The following is a 21,148-nucleotide window of genomic DNA, read 5'->3' as shown; positions in this document are numbered from 1 at the left end:
GCTGTTTATCACTACTCTTTGTCAGCCAACCAACTTACAATCCAAGTTAGTACTTTGCCCCCAATACCATGCGCCCTAATTTTGCTCACTAACCTCCTATGTGGGACTTTATCAAAAGCTTTCTGAAAGTCCAGGTACACTACATCTACTGGATCTCCCTCCTCCATCTTCAGAGTTACATCCTCAAAAAATTCCAGAAGATTAGTCAAGAATGATTTCCCCTTCATAAATCCATGCTGACTCTGACCTATCCTGTTACTGCTATCCAGATGTGTCGTAATTTCATCCTTTATAATAGACTCCAGCATCTTTCCCACCACTGAGGTCAGACTAACTGGTCTATAATTCCCTGCCTTCTCTCTCCCACTCTTCTTAAAAAGTGGTACAACATTAGCCACCCTCCAATCCGCAGGAACTGATCCCGAATCTATCGAACGCTGGAAAATAATCACCAACGCATCCACGGTTTCTCGAGCCACCTCCTTCAGTACCCTGGGATGTTGACCATCAGGCCCTGGGGACTTATTAACCTTCAGACCTAACAGTCTCTCCAACACCAATTCCTGGCAAATATAAATTCCCTTAAGTTCAGGTGCTTCAGCCACTGTTACCTCAGGGAGATTGCTTGTGTCTTCCCCAGTGAACACAGATCTGAAGTACCAATTCAATTCTTCTGCCATTTCTTTGTTCCCCATAATATATTCCCCTGTTTTTGTCTTCAAGGGGCCAATTTTAGTCTCAACCAATTTTTTGCCTTTCACATACCTAAAAAAAGCTTTTACTATCCTCCTTTATATTTTTGGCCAGTTTACCTTCGTACCTCATTTTTACTCTGCGTATTTCCTTCTTAGTAATCCTCTGTTGTTCTTTAAAAGCTTCCCAGTCCTCCGTTTTCCCACTTATCTTTGCTATGTTATATTTTTTCTCTTTTAACTTTATATGTTTCTTAACTTCCCTCAACAGCCACGGCCACCCATGCCTCCTCCTTGGATCTTTCTTCCTTTTTGGAATGAACTGATCCTACATGTTATGTTGCAGCTGTAGAGGATATTGGTTAGACCACTTTCAGAATATTGCATTCAATTCTGGGCTCCCAAATACAGGAAGGATGTTGTTAAGGGTTCAGAAAAGAATCACAAGGATGTTGCTAGGATTGGAGGATTTGAGTTTATAGGGGGAGGCTGAATAGGCTGGGGCTTTTATCCCAGGAATGTCAGAGGCTGGTTTTGTTTTAATTTATTGGCAATTATTCTCTTAATAATCAGTTTCCCCAAATATCACTAAGTTCTTGATCTTAACACTTCAGTATTTCAGCGTTACTGTGAAAGTCAATTCAAGAACTAGCAAGCAAAAACAAACAACAAAAATTACAGATAACTTGACAAAAAACTCAGAACTTCATATATTTTCGGCACATTTGCATTGAAAGGCGGATATTGTCCCAAGTTTTAAGCTAAGAAATTTAATTTTGTTACTTAATACTTCATTACACTTAATCAGAGTATGTCACAAAATTATTTAAAATATCGACAGCAATGAATAACATTTCGGTTCCATGGATTACTTGACTTCAGAATTCAATACCATTAATTATCTTAATACGTGAAAACTTTAATCGCAAATTCCCCCGATGCCTCAACTATACTTTTAAAACTAGCTTTGTTTTAAGTACTTTTTCAGAAATCAAATAACATACCTTTTACTGAAAACAAAGTGAAGTGAAAACTGATGAATTCGGCCTAGCACTGCCTCAGTCCCCGGAGTTACGTAACCCTTCTCGCCGAGAAAGGCCTTGGGGCCTCGCCATTCGCCGTTTAAACTCCCTAACGCTGTCGAACTAGAATTCCAGGCGGAATGGAACATAGAAACATTAGTTTTTTAAAATCCAATTTCTCACTGTACTCCTCTGGTCCGATAAACCGCATCAACCTTCTTCACTCCACTGACAACACCGTACCAACCGCCATATGGGATTGTGGGTCGTGCCGGGGTAACCATAGTAACTGCCATTGCAGGACTACCCCCGCCGAATGGACTCGCCCATTGGCCTTTGGGCAACTCGTTTTCCTAATGACTTTACCTTCCCCGCGCTCAGTGCTCACCGGTTGCTGATTAGCCGCAGTGCCGCCGTCCATTCAGATAGAACGAAAAACTCAGCAGATCCAACAACATTCGTGCAGAGAAATCAAAGTCGATGTTTCGGGTCCAGTGTACCTTCTTTTTTGGCCCGAATTGGTCTCACTCCAGGTCACTGTCGTCAATTGGCTGCGAGGGCCCCAGTTCGCCTGCCGATTGGCCCACATCTTGCGCCGGCGTACTCCGGATTTGCTTCCGGCGCCTACGCCTGCGCGTTGATCACCAGTCAGGCGCGAAGTTGTGGTTGTGCGATTGCATGAGGTAAAACAAACTGGAGAACTGTGAGTAATGTCTTTGTGGGAAAAGAACTAAGGCAGAAGCGTTTTTCTGCCTTACATCTCAAAAGTTATGGTTTAAGAACCTCATTAATTCCGAATTTTTGAATCTGCAGAAATATTTATTTTTTGTCATTGAAACCATCATCCACTTGCAAGGTTTCGATTTGGCTCTCCCCGCAGTCTTGGGTCTTGGTAATTTGTGGGTCGAGATTAGAGTGGTGCTGGAAAAGCACAGCAGGTCAGGCAGCATCCGAGGAGTAGGAAAATCGACGTTTCGGGCAAAAGCCCTTCTTCATCAGGAAACTGTAATTTGCGGACAGATTGTTTGCGCTGTTCCATTTTCGCAGCAGTTCTGTCATTGCCAATTACATAGGCAGCCACAATGAAATTTAGATGGAATAGAATATTGCGGATGCTGGAGAATAAAACTCAGCAGTTTAAGTACAGATCGTTCGGCCCAGTGTCGTTCGTATTTCCTTCCTGATGAAGGGCTTATGCCCAATAAGTCGATTATCCTACTCATCGGATGCTGCCTGACCTGCTGCGCTTTTCCAGCGCCACATTTTTCAACCTTGTTCATATTTCACACCAGTCTGCTCCAAAACTACTTTATCTCGCCCTCTCAGGACATAACTTGGAGGAGCCGGTGTTGGACTGGGGTGGACAAAGTTAAAAATCACACAAACCCGGGTTAAAGTCCAACAGGTTTATTTGGAAGCTCTAGCTTTTGAATCGCTGCTTCTTCATCAGGTGGTTGTGATCCAGGATCAAAAAAACACAAAATTTATGGCAAAAGTTTAGTGTCATGCAGTTGAAATGATATATGGAACAATCCTGGAATTCAGACTCATGTTCCCAGAATATTATTGTGGCATCTTCGATAATAAGTCCAGTGGCATTACCACTAAGCTTCTACTTCCTCTGTCTCTGGTTGTAATCTGGCTGCATTGCTTTGTATCATAGTCTCTGTCCTTCACATTGCGATTTGCCCGTCAATTTTGACAGAGTTGGAGAGGCCAGTGTTGGACTTGAGTGTACAAAGTTAAAAATCACACAACACCAGGTTTAAGTCCAACAAGTTTAATTGGAAGCATTAGCTTTCTGAGCGCTGCTTCTTCATCAGGTGGTTATGGACGGACTCAGGACGGAGTATTTAGTTGCCTCAAACCTACTACTACAAACAGCTTCTGTAACTGTCACCTTTTTAAAAACTCTATGTAACTCCTTGGTCAGATGTTTGACCAGTCTCTCCTATCCAAGAGGTAAAACAATAACTGCAGATGCTGGAAACCAGATTCTGGATCAGTGGTGCTGGAAGAGCACAGCAATTCAGGCAGCATCCAACGAGCAGCAAAATCGACGTTTCGGGCAAAAGCACTTCATCAGGAGTAAAGGCAGAGAGCCTGAAGCGTGGAGAGATAAGCTAGGGGAGGGTGGGGGTGGGGAGAGAGTAGCATAGAGTACAATGGGTGAGTGGGGGAGGAGATGAAGGTCAGGGAGGAGCGGGTGGAGTGGATAGGTGGAAAAGGAGCTAGGCAGGTCGGACAAGTCCGGACGAGTCAAGGGGACAGTGCTGAGCTGGAAGTTTGAAACTAGGGATGAGGTGGGGGAAGGGGAAATGAGGAAGTCCACATTGATGCCCTGGGGTGGAAGTGTTCCGAGGCGGAAGATGAGGCGTTCTTCCTCCAGGCGTCTGGTGGTGAGGGAGCGGTGGTGAAGGAGGCCCAGGACCTCATGTCCTCGGCAGAGTGGGAGGGGGAGATGAAATGTTGGGCCATGGGGCGGTTTGGTTGATTGGTGCGGGTGTCTCGGAGATGTTCCCTAAAATGCTCTGCTAGGAGGCGCCCAGTCTCCCCAATGTAGAGGAGACCGCATCGGGAGCAACGGATACAATAAATGATATTAGTGGATGTGCAGGTAAAACTTTGGATGTGGAAGACATCTTTAGGGCCTTGGATAGATATGAGGGAGGAGGTGTGGGCACAGGTTTTACAGTTCCTGCGGTGGCAGGGGAAGGTGCCAGGATGGGAGGGTGGGTCGTAGGGGGGGCGTGGACCTGACCAGGTAGTCACGGAGGGAACGGTCTTTGCGGAAGGCGGAAAGGGGTGGGGAGGGAAATATATCCCTGGTGGTGGGGTCTTTTTGGAGGTGGCGGAAGTGTCGGCGGATGATTTGGTTTATGCGAAAGTTTGTAGGGTGGAAGGTGAGCAAGCACCAGGGGTGTTCTGTCCTTGTTACAGTTGGAGGGGTGGGGTCTGAGGGCGGTGGTGCGGGATGTGGACGAGATGCGTTGGAGGGCATCTTTAACCACGTGAGAAGGGAAATTGCGGTCTCCAAAGAAGGAGGCCATCTGGTGTGTTCTATGGTGGAACTGGTCCTCCCGGGAGCAGATACGGCGGAGGCGGAGGAATTGGGAATACGGGATGGCATTTTTGCAAGAGATAGGGTGGGAAGAGGTGTAATCCGGTAACTGTGGGAGTCGGTGGGTTTGTAAAAAATGTCAGTGTCAAGTCGGTCGTCACTAATGGAGATGGAGAGGTCCAGGAAGGGGAGGGATTAGATTAGATTAGATTACTTACAGTGTGGAAACAGGCCCTTCGGCCCAACAAGTCCACACCGCCCCACCGAAGCGCAACCCACCCATACCCCTACATGTACCCCTTACCTAACACTACGGGCAATTTAACATGGCCAATTCACCTGACCTGCACATCTTTCGACTGTGGGAGGAAACCGGAGCACCCGGAGGAAACCCACGCAGACACGGGGAGAACGTGCAAACTCCACACAGTCAGTCGCCTGAGGCGGGAATTGAACCCGTGTCTCTGGCGCTGTGAGGCAGCAGTGCTAACCACTGTGCCACCGTGTCAGAGATGGTCCAGGTAAAATTAAGGTCAGGGTGGAATGTGTTGGTGAAGTTGATGAATTGCTCAACCTCCTCGCGGGAGCACGAGGTGGCGCCAATGCAGTCATCAATGTAGCGGAGGAAGAGGTGGGGAGTGGTGCCGTTGTAATTACGGAAGATCAACTGTTCTACGTAATTACACCGGCTAGAACAGTTGATCTTCCGTAATTACATATTTTTCTTTGTGTTAATTATTTTAAGAGTTTTGTGCAGTTGGTCTTCCTTGATCCAAAACCATTTGGCATGTACAGTATTGTGAGGCTTGTAATTAACATGCTTAGTAATGGCTATCTTAGCAGGCAAACTTCTATTTTGTGCTATCCATCCATCCAGGATGATAGGTCTCCTTGATTTTTTTTGAGAAAATGACTAGTTTTTTTTGTTCTTAAATACATTTTATACTATCCATAAAATTTCAAACACTGACCAGTTTTCCTCAACATGGTATATGGCCCCATGAAGTTCCTCAGTCACTACACTTGGAGTTATAAGTTATATTTACAATACTTACTTCATGTCAAGCATAAAGCTCAAAAGTTTTCTTATGTCAGTGGAATTTCAGAATTATCTATTAAGCTTCAATTTAGATGCACAATGTTAATTAACAAGTAGATTGATGATTTGTGTTTTCCATGAGAGACTCTATGTTGATCGTTGTGCAGAGACTTGTATGTCACTCATAGATGTACAGCATGGAAACAGATCCTTCAGTCCAACTCGTCCACGCCGACCAGATATCCCAACCCAATCTAGTCCCACCTGCCAGCACCCGGTCCATATCCCTCCAAACCCTTCCCATTCATATACCCATCCAAATGCCTCTTAAATGTTGCAATTGTACCAGCCTCCACCACATCCTCTGGCAGCTCATTCCATACACGTACCACCGTCTCCGTGAAAAAGTTGCCCCTTAGGCCTCTTTTGTACCTTTCCCCTCTCACCCTAAACCTATGCTGTCTAGTTCTGGACTCTCCCACCTCAGGGAAGAGATTTTGTCTATTTATCCTATCCATGCCCCTCATGATTTTATAAACCTCTATAAGGTCACCCCTCAGCCTCTGATCCTCCAGGGAAAAGAGGCCCAGCCTATTTAATCTCTCCCTATAGCTCAAATCCTCCAACCCTGGCCACACCCTTTCAAGTTTCACAACATCTTTCCGATAGGACCATTGTTAAACATACAACATAATGCTCAGAGAAAATTTGCAGTTCACCTAAATTCATAATTTCTTTAAGCTATTAAAGTCCATTTTTTTCCTGAATGAATCCAAGATTTTCACTTATACTACTTTAAGTAGAAGTGTATTCCATAAGTTTGTTTTCCAATGTTGGTCCTAACTTTACCTTCTGCTGATTTGAATCTTTAATTACTAATTTTAGTTCCACAATTTAAAATAATATCTGGGTTGTATTTTATAAATTACCTCACGTTACTCTGAGGTAACTTCTTGGATGCCTTCTTTCCATGTGTAAAGCCCCAATTTCTCCAACTTGGAACAATGATGTTTTGTGGGAGGTCAGATGATGGTTAGCACTAATAATGATCTCTCTCTCTCTAGCATGATGTTTTGACCATTCTTTTGTTAATATCTGTCCTGGAGTGGTTGTATTGTATGAGCATTGTATTGTTGAACCAGTAGGTCTCTTTTGGCTTTGTCTTCAGTTATTTCGTCACCACTTGAGCTGTTTCCTATTTCTTACCAAATTCAGTGCTTCTTACTTGCCTGGATTAAATTTCATCTGACTTTCCTCTGTCCATGTTCATATTTTTGCAGCTAATCCTTATAAATTTCTGTGCCCCTGCTCTAATTCCAATTACCCTTCTTTTTAAACATCTGATAGAACAAAGAACAATACCACACAGGAACAGGCCTTCGGCCCTTCAAGCCTGCACTGACACATTTTGCCCTTCCATACCAAAACTGTCTTCACTTACAAGATGTTTCTTGAATGCTGCTATTGTATCTGCAAATGTGATACTTGGGGACTTGGCATTGCAATTCAGAATCCATTTGTTTATGTAAACAGAAATGGGATAGTCCCTAAACTGAATCTGGGAAACTCCATTCAATGTACCCCACACTGTCTGACCTACCACTTAAACTACATTAAGCACTTAGTTTCCAAGATCTGCCCTGACATCCCACAGCACTGGAATTCAAATAATTGCTATTAGAGTGACATTGAAAATGGAATTGAACACATTTTTTAAAAATGTGATTTTCTGTCCAGATAAAGTATTTAAAATTCCTTCCACAGATTGAAGCACTGAGGCTTAATTTTCTTGATGCATATCACAATTAACTAATTATAATGGCATCATCAGTTTCTGAATACATAATCGGTGGAGTGAAAATTCTTTTTCCATGCAAGGCATACCCATCTCAGCTTGCTATGATGAATTCAGTAAGTATATTGATTTCATGTATTCTGATAATTGAATGCAGTTGATGGTTCATAAGTATTCTGAGGGATGGGTAGGAGCCAAGTGGGTCCTCTTTGCTGTGAAGGGGTTTCTAAGGTAACATACTCAGTGTTTGAAGCTTGCAATCACATTAACCCTACATGGCAGAGTTTGGATACTAAGATTTTGAATGTAATTATTCTATATCTGGACAGATGAAATCTTAAAGGTGGTGCAGTTTTAGCTAGGCAAGTATTGAAAAGCCTATAAGCAAGTATAATGGTTGATTTGCTCAGTTAAACAACATGATATCAGCTTCTGTAGTTTATTAGACCAATATTTGAATTGAATGGGTTATTGCAAGAGTACCTACCTTCACCACCCTCTCAGACAGCACATTCCAAAGTTCTACCAAACTCTGGATAAAAATATTTCCTCAGATCCCCTCAAAGCCACTTAATCACCAGTGGTAAACTTAGGCCCTCTGATCTTAGACATATCTGCCATGGGGAAAGAATTCCCATATTCTACCCAATCTATGCATCTCATAATTTTGTACTTGTAAGCAAAGATTGATCGGGCTTGGATTGTATCCGCTGCAGTTTAGATAAGCAAAAAGCAATTTGATTGAAAAGTAGAATATCCTGAGGGCTTGTGACAGTTAGATTTAGAGGGGACTTTCCCTGTTATGGAAGAATGTAGAACTAGAGATCATTGTTTAAAAATGAGAGTTTTGGATTAGGTGAAACTCCTTCCCACAGGGTTTTGAGTCTTGGGAGCTCTCTCCCTCAAAAGATGGTGGTAGCAGAGTCCTTGAATATTTTTAAGGCATAAGTAGATCAATTTTTGTTAAGCAAAGGATGAAAGCTGCTGATGGATAGACAGAAATGTGGATTTGAGATTATAGACAGATCAGCCATGATCCTTTTGAATGACTGGGCAAGCTGAGGGGCTAAATGGCTTACTCCTGTTCCTTGTTTGTATGCTTATATATTCTTAAGTTCCAAGAGAATTTCTGTCATCTCTCAACCAACCTAATATCTGCAGAATAAAGTAGTTGTTACATGAAAGGAAGCGTGTCTACACTTTGCAATGGGTCAATGAAACTCTACTGGTGGATGCATAATTTCATTTGTTTGAATTAGTGATGGATTTCTGTGTTTGTTGGATGCTGGCTGACTAACAGAAAGATAGATTGTTAAGTTTAGGAGATATTCTTTAATGCTAACAATATTACAGCCTAAAATACAATGACCTCACTGTTTGTTACTTCTGATGTTGATATTGTGATTAGCTTAGATAATGCAGAGGTTCACATTGGTCTGAATTATGCTTTCATTTAGATTGTACGAGGCTTGAACTGTCAACAGCACTGTCTGTTAGAGAGTCCAACTGGAAGTGGGAAAAGTCTTGCACTGCTTTGCTCTACGTTGGCCTGGCAGCACTCTCAATATGGTATGGTTTTATGTTTATTTCTCTTGTGTTGTATGAAGCTCTATGGGATTAACAATGCACATTTTGTTATGTTTCATTGCTTGCTTTGTTACAAATGTTATCCTCACTGCAAATGGATAATAATATTCTTGAGTGAAAAATAAGAATTCTAAGCTCAAGCAAGTTATTATGTAGATGACGCAATTATGTGCTACAGCCAATTTGATACATTCATAATTAATTTCAGCTAATGTGTGGATCCGATTAATACCAACAGCAGTTCAATTTGTTTGAGATAGATTTGGGATGTGCCTCCTACTTGCTGCAGAAAAAAATTTAAAGCACTTAGCTGTGGTTCAACACACAATCGCTGAGCAAATGCATTTGGTCAGAAAATTCAAGAAAAGGATTGTAAAATAGAAATTGTTCAATATTGATCATTTCAATATTATTAACACATTTATAGTTCAAGCATACAGAACTAGCCCTGTATATCAGAATGACGACTGGCAGCAATTATACATTTTTAAATTCAACTTCATTTTTCAACCTTCTGAAAGATAACTTAAGGTTGCTACAGAGAGTTGTGGATATGTTGGCCTTGACTATATGGATAATATAGACATCATATAGCAAATTGCAAGGCTGTAAAGTTGTCATGGGATACATTGATTGTGTAAGTTATGACAACCAAGTATTGAGAGAATTTCTAAATAGGAAGTTACTTTTTGAATGCTTCTGTAGTCCTTTGGTTTAAAATAGTATACTGTAAGTTCATATTAGCTATTTTTGAGAAGATTTGTAGCTCAGATTGAGGATAGGTATGTAAGTTAGCTCACTGAGCTGGAAGATTTATTTTCAGAAGTTTTGTCACCATGACTATGTAACATCAACAGTGAGAGTCTCCAGTGAAGCGCTGGTGGTATGTCCCTTCTCTCTATTTATACGTCTTGGTTTCTTAAGGTGGGTGATGTCATTTCCAGTTCTCTTTCCCAGGGGAAGATAGTTGGGATCTAAATAGATATGTTTATTGATATAGTTCTGGTTAGAATGCTATCTTATAAGAATTCTCATGCGTGTCTTTCGATGTCCCAGGATGTGTGTTGTTCCAGTCAAAATGGTGTCCTTCATTGTCTATATGTATGAAAACTAGAGATAGTGGGTCATGTCTTTTGGTGGCTTGTTGGTGTTCATGTATCTTGGTGGCAAGTTTCCTTCTTGTTTGATGGATGTAGTGTTTTTTACAGTTCCTTACAGTTCTTGCATGATATCTTGTAAATGACATTAATTTTGCTGGTAGTATCTAATGGATCCTTTGGATTCATGAGTCACTGTTTAAGTGTTGGTAGGTTTGTGGGCTACCATGATGCCAAGGGGACTAAGTAGTCTGGAATTCATTTCTGATATGTCTTTGATGTAAGGTAATGTGGCTATAGTTTTTGGTTGTATTGTGTCTGCTTGTTTGGGTTTGATTCTGAGGAATCGGCGGATTGTGTTTATTGGGTGTCCGTTTTTCTTGCAAACACAACACGACCAAAAACTATAGCCACATTACCTTACATCAAAGACATATCAGAAATGACTTCCAAACTACTCAGACCCCTTGGCATCAAGGTAGCCCACAATCCTACTAACACACTTAAACAGTGACTAATGAACCTAAAGGTTCCATTAGATACTTGCAGCAAAACTTACATCATCTAGCATCAAGTCTCTTCAAATGCTTATCTTGACTGGCCACAGAGGCCAGTGGTCTTAGGAGATCACTCCCTGATTCCTCCTATATTTTAGGAAGCTACGTGATGTGATTTGTAGTACTGTGAAGATGGAAAACTTGTGTCAACAATCTTTTGCTGCGGCAGATAGGCATTTCAGCATATTAGAATACCAAAGTTTAATTGCACTGTAATCATTTTCTTGATACTATAATATATTATTGAAGCATTGTGGCATTTCTCATATTGGAAAACAAAGTTGTTGTACAGTAAATGTCCTGCTTGTAGTATTAATGAACAAATTATCTTGTGCAGACAAATCTGGAAATGAAAGTTGTCCAAATAGTTGTAGAAAACAAGAAAAATTGCCCGTGTGTAACTGTGCCTGTCACACAGCAAGAATGCCTTCTGCTCCAACCGCAGAAATAAACCAGACCAGCTCCACTGTTGCAGAAAATGGAAAATCCTCACCAAGTTCAAACCAAGGTAACTACTTTCTTGAACCTATTTAGCCATTTCATGTTCATTTAATATGAGAGTTTTTCACATAAAATTCATTCATTAGTACAGGTAGTGAGGTAATTGTTTGGAACCTATTTTGAATATTGCAAATATTTATGAATGCTATTTATTGTCATATGCATTATTTGGTTTCATTTAGCGTTAGAAGTTATCCAGAAGGATGCCTAAAAGCACAAATGACAGTGATTGGGTAGAGGGATGGGTAACATGCAGAAGTCAGAAGAATGAAATATTTTGGCAGGAGAGAGTGGTGGAGTTGTATTGTCAAAAGGGCAAAGTTCTGAAAGAACTTAAAAGCTTTCAACATTTGACATGCTAGGGAATTGGAAACCGATGCAGGGATCAGAGCATCGGGCAATTGCTGACACTTAACAAATAGTTCTTTGTTAAGTACAAGGAGTAAAAGTTTGGAGCCATTTGAGACAATGTTGTAATTATATATTTCTTATTATAATACTATCAGATCCCCACACAAGGTTGTTTAGAATAAATGGGAGGGTATATTGAAAAGAGTGAAAACCTAGAGGCCATTATTAAGCAAGACAGTTGTAGGACATTTAGAAAAACTTAACACAGTTGAGAGTCAATGTGGTTTTGTGAAGGGGAGATCACATTTGACAAATTTGATGGAGTTCTTTGAGGATATACCAATCAGAGTTGACGAAAGGAAACCAATGATCTAATGTATTGAAATTTCCAGAAGGCATGTTAACATCTATGGGGGTGGATTTAACTGCATGGAAAAATATGAAAAAAAATGAAAAGATAGGAAAACTCAGGAGAAGTCTCCAGAACACACAATAAGGCAGAGTTTTTGGAAAGGGTTAGGAATCAAACTTCAAGCACACCTGATAAAGGGATGACAATGAGATGGCAAGTACAGGACTCAAGGTGTTGTATCTCCATGCAAGCATTATATGAAATAAGGTAAATGAGCTTGTAATGCAGATCGAAATTGGCAGGTACAATGTGGTGGACGGAGACGTGGCTGCAAGGGGATCAGGAGTGGGAACTAAATATCAAAAGATATACATCCTATTGAAAAGACAGGCGGGGAGGGGAGTTACCCTATTAGTAAGAAATGAAATTAAATCAATTGCAAAAAGCAATGTAGGGTCAAATGATATAGAATCTGTACTGGTAGAGTTGAGGAACCACAAAGGTTAAAAAAACCATAAAGGTAGTTATGGACAGGCCTCCAAACAGTCGTCAGGATGTAGGGCACAAGATACTCCAGGAGATAGAGAAGACATATAAGAAAGACAAGGTTACAGTGATCAAGGGGCATTTCAATATGCAGGAAAATCTGGTTGGTAATGGATTGCAAGAAAAGGAATTTTCTGGAATGTCAACGAGATGTCTTTTTGGAGCAGCTTGTGGGGGGGACCACTAGGGAACAGGCAATTCTGGATTTAGGTTTGTGTATTGAGGCAGACTTGATAAGGGAGATTAAGGTGAAGGAACCCTTAGGAGGCAGTGATCACACTATATGATAGAATTTACTGTACAATTTGAGAGGGATTAGCTGGAATCACATGTAATGGTATTACAATTGAATAAAGGCAACTACAGAGGCATGAGTGAGGAGCTGACCAGAATTGATTGGGAGAGGAGCCTAGCAGAAAAGACAGCAGAAAAGCAATGGCAGGAGTTTCTGGGAGTAGTTTGGGAGAGACAGCAAAAATCCATCCCTAGGAGAAAAAAGCACACTAAAGGGAGGACGAGGCAACCATGGCTGACAAGTGAAGTCAGGGATAATGTAAAAGCAAAAGATAAAGCATATAACGCAGTGTGAGCCAGAGGAATGGGAAGCCTAGAAAGACTAATGGAGGACAACTAAAAAAGAAATAAGAAGGGAGACGATTCAATATGAGTGTAAGGTTGATAGTAATATGAAAGAAGATAGCAGGAGTTTCTTTAAATATATAAAGGGAAAAAGAGAAGCAAAAGTGGCCATTGGGCCGCTGGAAAATGATCTTGGAGAAGTGATAATGGGGAGCAAAGAAATGGCAGAGGAACTAAACAAGTACTTTGTGTCAGTCTTCATGGTGGAAGACACGAGTAATATCCCAAAAATTCAAGACAGTTGGGCAGGGTGAGTCCAAGGTGAGTATGTTGGCCATCAGCAAGGAGAAGGTGCTAGAAAAACTGAAAGGTCTGAAGGTGGATAAATCACTTGGATGAGATGGACTACACCTCCGAGTTCTGAGGGAAATAGCTGAAGAGATAGTGGAGGCATTAGTGGTGATCTTTCAGGAATCACTGGAGTCAGGGAGGGTCTCAGAGGATTGGAAAATGGCTTATTTAACCCCCCCTGTTTAAGGAGGGAGTAAGGCAAAAGATGGACAATTACAGGATGGTTAGCCCGACCTCTGTTGTTGCTAAGATTTTGGAGTCTGTTTTGAAGGATGAGATCTCTGAATACTTAGAAGTGCATTGTAAAATAGGGCAAAGTCAACATAGGTTCATGGTCATGCCGAACAAATCTGTTAGACTTCTTTGAGGAAGTTACAAGCAGGTTACTTGGATGTTATCTACTTGGACTTAAAGAAGGCCTTTGACAAAGTGCTGCACTGGAAGCTACTGCGTAAGGTAGGAGCATATAGTGTTAGAGGCAAGGTACTAGCATGGATAGAAATTTGACTGTCTGACAAAGTCAGAGGTCGGGATAAAAGTGTCCTTCTCAGGATGGCAGCCAGTGACAAGTGATGTTTCGCAAGGGTCAATACTGGGACCACAGCTTTTCACTTTGTACATTAAGGATCAAGATAAGGAGTAGAGAACATTCTGGTTAAGTTTGCAGATGATACAAAGATAGGTGGAAGGACAGGTAGTACTGAGGAGGCTGCAGAAGAAATTAGACAGGTGAGGAGAGTGGGCAAAGAGGTGGCAGAAGAATATAGTGTGGGAAAGTGTGGGTCGTGCTCTTTGGGAGAATAGGCATAAACTATTTTGTAAATGGGGAGAAAATTCAGAAATCTGAAATGCAAAGGGACTTGAATCCTAGTTGAGGGTACTCTTATGGTAATCTTGCAGGTTGAATCAGTAGTTAGGAAGGCAAATGCAATGTTGGTGTTTATTTTGAGAGGGCGAGAACATAAAGGCAAGAATGTGCTTCTGAGACTTCATAAGGCTCTGGTCAGACCACACTTAAAGTATTGTGAACAATTTTGGGCCCCATACCTCAGGAAGCATGGGGCGAGTCCAGAGAAGGTTAATGAGAATTTTCCCAGGAATGAAAGGCTTAAGAGAAATGTTTGAGTACTCTGGGTCGATACTTGATGGAATTTAGAAGGCAGAGACGATATCTAATTGAAACTTTCAGAATACTGAATGACCTGGACAGAGTAGACATTGGGAATATGTTTCCATTAGCAGGAGAGGCTAGGACCTGAGGGCACAGCCTTAGAGTAAAGAGAAGATCCTTTAGAACAGAGATGAAGAGAAATATTGTCAGCCAGAGCGTGGTGAATCGATGGACTTCATTGCCAAAGAAGGCTTTGGAGGCCAGGTCATTTTATTTAAGACCGAGATAGATGGGTTCTTGATTGTTAAGGGGATTGAAGGTAATGGGGAGAAACGGGGAGAATGGCGTTGAGAAACTTATCAGCCATGATTGAATGGCAGAGGAGCCTTGATGGGCCGAATGGCCTAAAATCTGCTCCTATGACTTGTGGGCTTGTCACATACATGGTATATGAATTTTTCACCCTCAATGCCCCTTATATTGTTTGAAACCCAGGTGGTATTGAGATAGTTAATATCTCCTACTATTATTACCCTCTTATTCCTTCAAGCAGAAATTTGTCTCTGTATATGTTCTTCTGTCTCCCTCTCACTATTTGGGGAATATGTAGTAGACTGTTCGTAGTGTGACTACTTTTTTTTTATTCTTAAGCTCAATCCATAAAGTCTCATTTGTTAACCAGTTTAGTATATCATCCTTCCTCACAACTGTAATTGATTCTTTAATCAATATTGCTACACCCACTTTACCCTGCCTGAAAGCTTTATATCCAGGGCTACAGAGCTGCCAATTTTGTCCCTCCTTTAGCCAGGTTTGTGCTGGCATGTAATAGTCTGTGCCCTTAGCTCGTCGAGGAGAAAGTGAGGACTGCAAGGCTGGAGACTGTGTTGCTGGGAAAGCACAGCAGGTCAGGCAGCATCTGAGTAGCAGGAGAATTGACGTTTCGGACATAAATGGGGTGAAAATTCATAAGTCTGAAGTCACAGAGTCATAGAGACGTACAGCATGGAAACAGACCCTTCGGTCCAACCTGTCCACGCCGACCAGATATCCCAACCCAATCTAGTCCCACTTGCCAGCACCTGGCCCATATCCGTCCAAACCCTTCCTGCTCATATACCCATCCAAATGCCTCTCAAATGTTGCAATTGTACCAGCCTCCACTACTTCCTCTGGCAGCTCATTCCATACACATACCACCCTCTGCGTGAAAAAGTTGCCCCTGAGGTCTCTTTTATTTCTTCCCCTCTCACCCTAAACCTATGTCCTCTAGTTCTGGACTCCCCAAACCCAGGGAAAAGACTTTGTCTATTTACCCTGTCCATGCCCCTCATAATTTTGTAAACCTCTATAAGGTCACCCCTCAGCCTTCTACACTCCAAGGAAAACAGCCCCAGCCTGTTCGGCCTCTCCTTATAGCTTGCAAAGAGACTTGGGAGTTCTAGTCCAGGATCCTCTCAAGGTAAACTTGCAGGTTGAGTTGATAGTTAGGAAGGCAAATGCAATATTGGTATTTATTTTGAGAGGACTTGAATATAAAAGCAGAGATGTACTTCTGAGGCTCTGTGAAGCCCTGGTCAGACCATGTTTACAGTATTGTGTGTAGTTTTGAGCCCCGTATCTCAGGAAGGATGTACTAGCCCGGAGAGTGTTCAGAGGAGGTTCACGAGAATGGGCCCAGGAATAAAAAGCGTTTCGTATGAGGAATGTTTGAGGACTCTGGCTTTATACTCGATGGAGTTTAGAAGGATGAGGTGGGGGGGGGAATCTAATTAAAATTTAGGGAATACTGAACGGCCTGGACAGAGTAGATGTTCAGAAGATGTTTCCATTGATAGGGCAGACTTGGACCCGAGGGCATAGCCTTAGAGTAAAGGAAGACCGATTAGAACAAAGATAATGAGAAACTTCTTCAGCCAGAGAGTGGTGAATCTATGGAATTCATTGCCACAGAAGGCTGAGGAGGTCAGGTCATTGAGTATATTTAAGACTGAGATAGATAAGTTGTTGAGTATCAAAGGTTACAGGGAGAAGACAGGAGAATAGGGTTGAGAAACTTATCAGGCATGATTGAATGTTGGAGCAGACCCGATGGCCTTAATGGACTAATTTCTATTCCTATGTCTAGTGTGGGGTACCTTTTTAGTCATTTTGATGATATGTTATTTTTAAATTAGACCTGGTGCTTTTTTTTTGTTGATCTTGTGATCAGGTGTTCATTATGGCTATCTTAAATCAGCATTTATTTCCTTTCTTAAGCATTTGTGAAAGGTTCAGGTATTAAAAATTAGATGGGAACAGAAAATTGATAGTCCAGTTTTGCCACTATCAAAACGTAATGCCGAGCTAGATCGAAAAATATATTTCAGAACAGAAGTTGTTTAATTAAGTAAATAGTTTTGGAGTTATTGGTATGTTTGTTGTATTTGACTTAATTACATAGATTAACAGAAATGATAGAATGTTAAGAAGCTGGAAGTAAATAAATAATATTGGAGGACCACAAATCAAAAGAAAAATATGAAGAATTAAGTGAATAATATCATAGAAATATAATAACAAATCATATTAGTCAGGAATTAAATTAATTTTAAGCTTAGGAGTTAAATAAACAACAGAGCCACAGAAGTAACTATGGTGTGGCACACAGTTTTGTTTCATTTTTCATGGAATGTGAACTTTTCTGGTGAGGACAGCATTTATTACCCACCCCTAATTGCCCTTGAAAAGGTAGTAGCAAGTTGCTTTCCTGAACTGCTGTCTTCCTTTAAGTCAAAAACAGAAACAGCTGGAGAAATTCAGCATGTCTGACAACATCTGTGTAAAGAAAGAAAAGTCAGTGTTTTGGGTCAAGTGACCATTCAGAACAATTAATAACAGAACCAGCTGGGCTTTTACTTACAGAATCCATGAATTAATATACGATTGGTGTCACAAATTAAATAAAATGAATTAAATGATAGCTGTGACTAGAGTTAACTGAGTCTTATGAATAAAATAAAACTATGAATTAAATGAAAAACATGCAAATGTTTTTGGGTGGCTGAGGACTAGAGAGGATAGAAGTGCAACAATATAATCTTTGAAATTTACAGTACAAAATAAGCTTATTTGGCTTTGATGTATGGGTTGTCTGTGTTGGATGGAATGGTGGCTCATTGACTCACGGCACCAGGGCACCCAGGTTCAATTCCACCCTTGGGCAACTATATGGAGTTTGCACATTTTTCCTGTGTCTGTTCTGGTTTCCTCCCACAGTCCAAAGACGCGCAGGTTAGGTGGATTGGCCATGCTAAATTGCCCGTGGTATCTGGGGATGTGCAGGCCAGGTGGGTTATCCATTGGAAATGCAGGGGCTTACAGGGATAGGGTGGATCTGGTAGATGCTCTTCTGAAGTTGGGTGTGCACTCAATGGGCCAAATGGCCTGCTTCCACACTCTGGGGATTCTATGAAAGAGAGCTATCTAGCTGAATCCCCTTGCCAGCTCTGGATCTGTGGCCAACTAAGCTATAGGAACATAGGAATGTCAGTTCAAGTACATATTCAGGCTATTTTGAAAATGTTTATGATAATTTACACTGGAATTGCTTTAAATAAGAATACATAATATCTGTATGTTAAATGATGATGTACTGGGAATCAACAATATAAAAACTAACGTTGATTGAAAGTAAAATGACAAATTAGTTAAGGCTAACTTGGCCCAGTGACATCCAATAGTATCATGCCTGAAATGACAGTGTACAATCTTTTTCCGTTGTTGTTTAAAATTTCAATAAAGAATATTGATAAATATCTAATATGTACATTGTGTCATGGAAAGTAAGCTGATGGAGAAAAAAGATGCACATCATATGTGATATTTTCATATACAGATGAACCTTGATTATCCAAACGAGATGGAAGGGCACTATTTCGTTCGGATAATCGATTATTCGGTTAATCGATTTAGTGCATTTCCTTTGGGGCTCGGAGTTTTCCGTGAAGTCTGCTCCCCATTCAGGAGACACACAGCACACCAATGCCAAGCTCCCAACCCCATCCAACACCGCCCGCCCCCCAACCCTGTCCAACCCTGTCTGACCCCCAACCCTGTCCAACACTGCCTCCCCCTGTCCAATACCATCCCCGAACCCCAACCCCGCCCAAAACCGCCCCCACTCCCTCTCCGGGGTAGCCGGACTGGACACCAACAATGAGACTTATGCTGCTGCTGCCTTTTGGGGGGGATGAGCGCGCGTGCGTGTCCACACACTCTCACTGCAACTTTTTGACAGGTTGCACGTTTGCCCTGTACAGGACAATGTTGGAGAGATTATCTGGAGAAGGGGGGATTAAGGGTAAACCTCTGTGTAGAACTTCTGGAAAATTGTCTGGGGAGAGAGAGGGCGGGAGGTCAGTTATTTGGAGACGGTGCCTGAGCTCCCATCGATGTCCAGGAGTTCTCTCGGCAGCATTTCAGTAAGCTGAGTTTACTTTTAATCACTGTAAACAAAAGACGCGATCAGTGTTGGAAACATGTCTTTGATGGAATGTTTCTATCGGGACCTCGAGATCTCCTTCGGATAATCCAATATTTGGATTATCGAGGTTCCTCTGTATTAATGGTAGATCTATGATTTTATGCATGCTTATTCAGGATAATTCCTGATGAAGGGCATATGCCTGAAATGTTGATTATCCTTCTTCTTGGCAGCCTGACCTGTTGCGCTTTTCCAGCACCACACTTTTCGACTCTTATTCAGGACCAGTTGGGGCAGATAGGTCAGAACCAAAAAAAAGAGAATAAGTATTTTAAGGCACACATATGAGGCTGAGCAGTAGATGTAATAGGAACGGCCAAGAGATAATGGGCAACAAGGGCTTTATGAGGAAATGGGAGGTCACACCTAAAATATTTTTCAGTATTGCTGAAAATGACACATTTTATTAAAACTTTTCATCTTGCACTCATCAGGACAATTCAAAAGATTGCCTTTTCAAAGGGGAAACTAAAATTTATATCGCATGAGGCTGGAGTAGTAGTTAGTTTACAAGTGGACTTTGGTAGAAGAATTACCATGGGTAATGAACTGATTTATGATTGACAGTTATCAGCTATGCTTTGTTTGGGGTTTCAACCAAGCAGATTAATTCTGACCGGTCAGGGCAATGTTTTGAGAAATGAACCAACCAATTTCTATAGTAATGATGTCAATCAGATAGATCTCATAGATTAGGGCTGTTAATCTGGTCCAATCAGGAAATTCTGGCTGACAGTTCACTGTGTCTCACACCTGCGCACACACACCATGGGTGCTGGGGAAAAAATAAGCACTACCGCAGTTAGGCGGTAGTGTGGGGTTTAAAAGAAAAAAAAGAAAAAAAAAAGAGGAGTGTCAAACGCCTTGGCGTGCCCATTTGCCACCGGGCGGTGGGGATCCCCAGTGGAGGGCTCTCTACGTGGGAGTCCTCCCCCTATCTCTCGGGGTTCTGGGGTGGAGGGTGTTGCACGCAGCAGTCCCCTGCAACCGCAGATTGCGGTGGTTCACGGACTCCCAGTTCAACTGCTTGTTCTGTGGCGCTGTGGAGTCCGTGGACCATGTATATATTGGGTGTGGGCGTTTGCACTCCCTTTTTGATTTTCTGAAAAACCTCCTCCTCTGCTTTTGGTTGCACTTCAGTCCAACACTCCTGATCTTCGGGCACCCGGTACGGAGGAGGGAGGGCAGGTCTGAAGACCTCCTCATAGGTCTGCTCCTCGGCCTGGCCAAACTGGCCAGTAACAGGTCCAGGCAGCGGGCCGTGGAGAGGGTTGTTAGGGCCGACTGCCTGCCCCTCTTTCGCGGTTACGTTAGGGCCCGGGTGTCCTTGGAGAAGAAGCACGCGGTGTCCACCAACACCCTGGAGTTGTTCAGGGAGAGGTGGGCGCCGCAGGGAGTGGAGTGCATTATTTCCCCCTCCAACTCTATTTTGATTTAGTCCCTGCCCTCCCCTTCATTGTTTGATCACACAGCATTGCCCTTTGTGAAGGGCACTGCTTGTCACTGGCCGCTCGGGTGTTTCTTTTCTTCCTGGTGGTGGAAATTTGAATAAAGATTCGTGCACCTTGTGTCTTTCACTGCGTCCCACACAAAAAGAAGAGTGTCAGGCAATCTGACACTCTTAAGAGCTGTCTCTGAGGGACCTGTGTTAGGGACTATCCATGTATAAATAAAGGGTGACTTGATGAAGGGATACCAACCACTGCAAAGTTATTTCATCTGTCACCTATTTCATTGAGGTCCAAGAAAACTCCAGAATCTTGACACTGTCCAGGACTTAGCAGCATGTTTGATTGCCACTCCCATTCACCAACATTAACATTCATTCCCTTCACCACGAATGCACAGTAGCAGAGGTGTGTACCATTTACATGATGCACTACGGTAACTCACCAAAGCTCCTCTGACAGCACCTTCCAAATGAATTACTGCTACCAACTAGAATGTCAAAGGCAACAGAAACGCTGGACTCCTGCAAGGAT

The 21,148-nt window shown here is 42.1% G+C and overlaps 2 protein-coding genes across 7 annotated transcripts in view; one reads left to right on the top strand and one right to left on the bottom strand.

Moving 5' to 3' along the window:
- The window catches only part of ints2 (integrator complex subunit 2), a 69,036-nt gene extending 66,790 nt beyond the window's left edge, over positions 1 to 2,246 (bottom strand). For 2 of the 5 annotated variants that reach the window (XM_087977204.1, XM_087977202.1), the window contains exon 1: positions 2,103 to 2,246. In XM_087977204.1, the coding sequence (XP_087833330.1) occupies positions 2,103 to 2,135 (33 nt within the window). In that variant the 5' untranslated portion in view covers positions 2,136 to 2,246. Of the gene's footprint in view, positions 1 to 1,696; positions 2,014 to 2,102 lie in introns of those variants that run through there. The other 3 variants (XM_087977203.1, XM_087977201.1, XM_043718110.2) reach the window with 3 other exon arrangements.
- Positions 2,247 to 2,266: 20 nt separating this feature from the next.
- Positions 2,267 to 21,148, top strand: part of brip1 (BRCA1 interacting DNA helicase 1) — a 241,649-nt gene continuing 222,767 nt past the window's right edge. For both annotated transcript variants that reach the window (XM_087977199.1, XM_043718107.2), the window contains exons 1-4: positions 2,267 to 2,397; positions 7,579 to 7,725; positions 9,067 to 9,178; positions 11,188 to 11,358. In XM_087977199.1, coding sequence (XP_087833325.1) covers positions 7,633 to 7,725; positions 9,067 to 9,178; positions 11,188 to 11,358 — 376 coding nt within the window. In that variant the 5' untranslated portion in view covers positions 2,267 to 2,397; positions 7,579 to 7,632. The remainder of the gene's footprint in view (positions 2,398 to 7,578; positions 7,726 to 9,066; positions 9,179 to 11,187; positions 11,359 to 21,148) is intronic.

The sequence above is a fragment of the Chiloscyllium plagiosum genome, unplaced genomic scaffold (assembly GCF_037043375.1).
Source record: "Chiloscyllium plagiosum isolate Xiang-an unplaced genomic scaffold, Cpla_swu_hap1 HiC_scaffold_31, whole genome shotgun sequence".
Lineage (NCBI taxonomy): Eukaryota > Metazoa > Chordata > Chondrichthyes > Orectolobiformes > Hemiscylliidae > Chiloscyllium > Chiloscyllium plagiosum.
The sequence above is the reverse complement of the archived record's forward strand: the minus strand, read 5'-3'. Positions and strand labels throughout refer to the sequence as shown.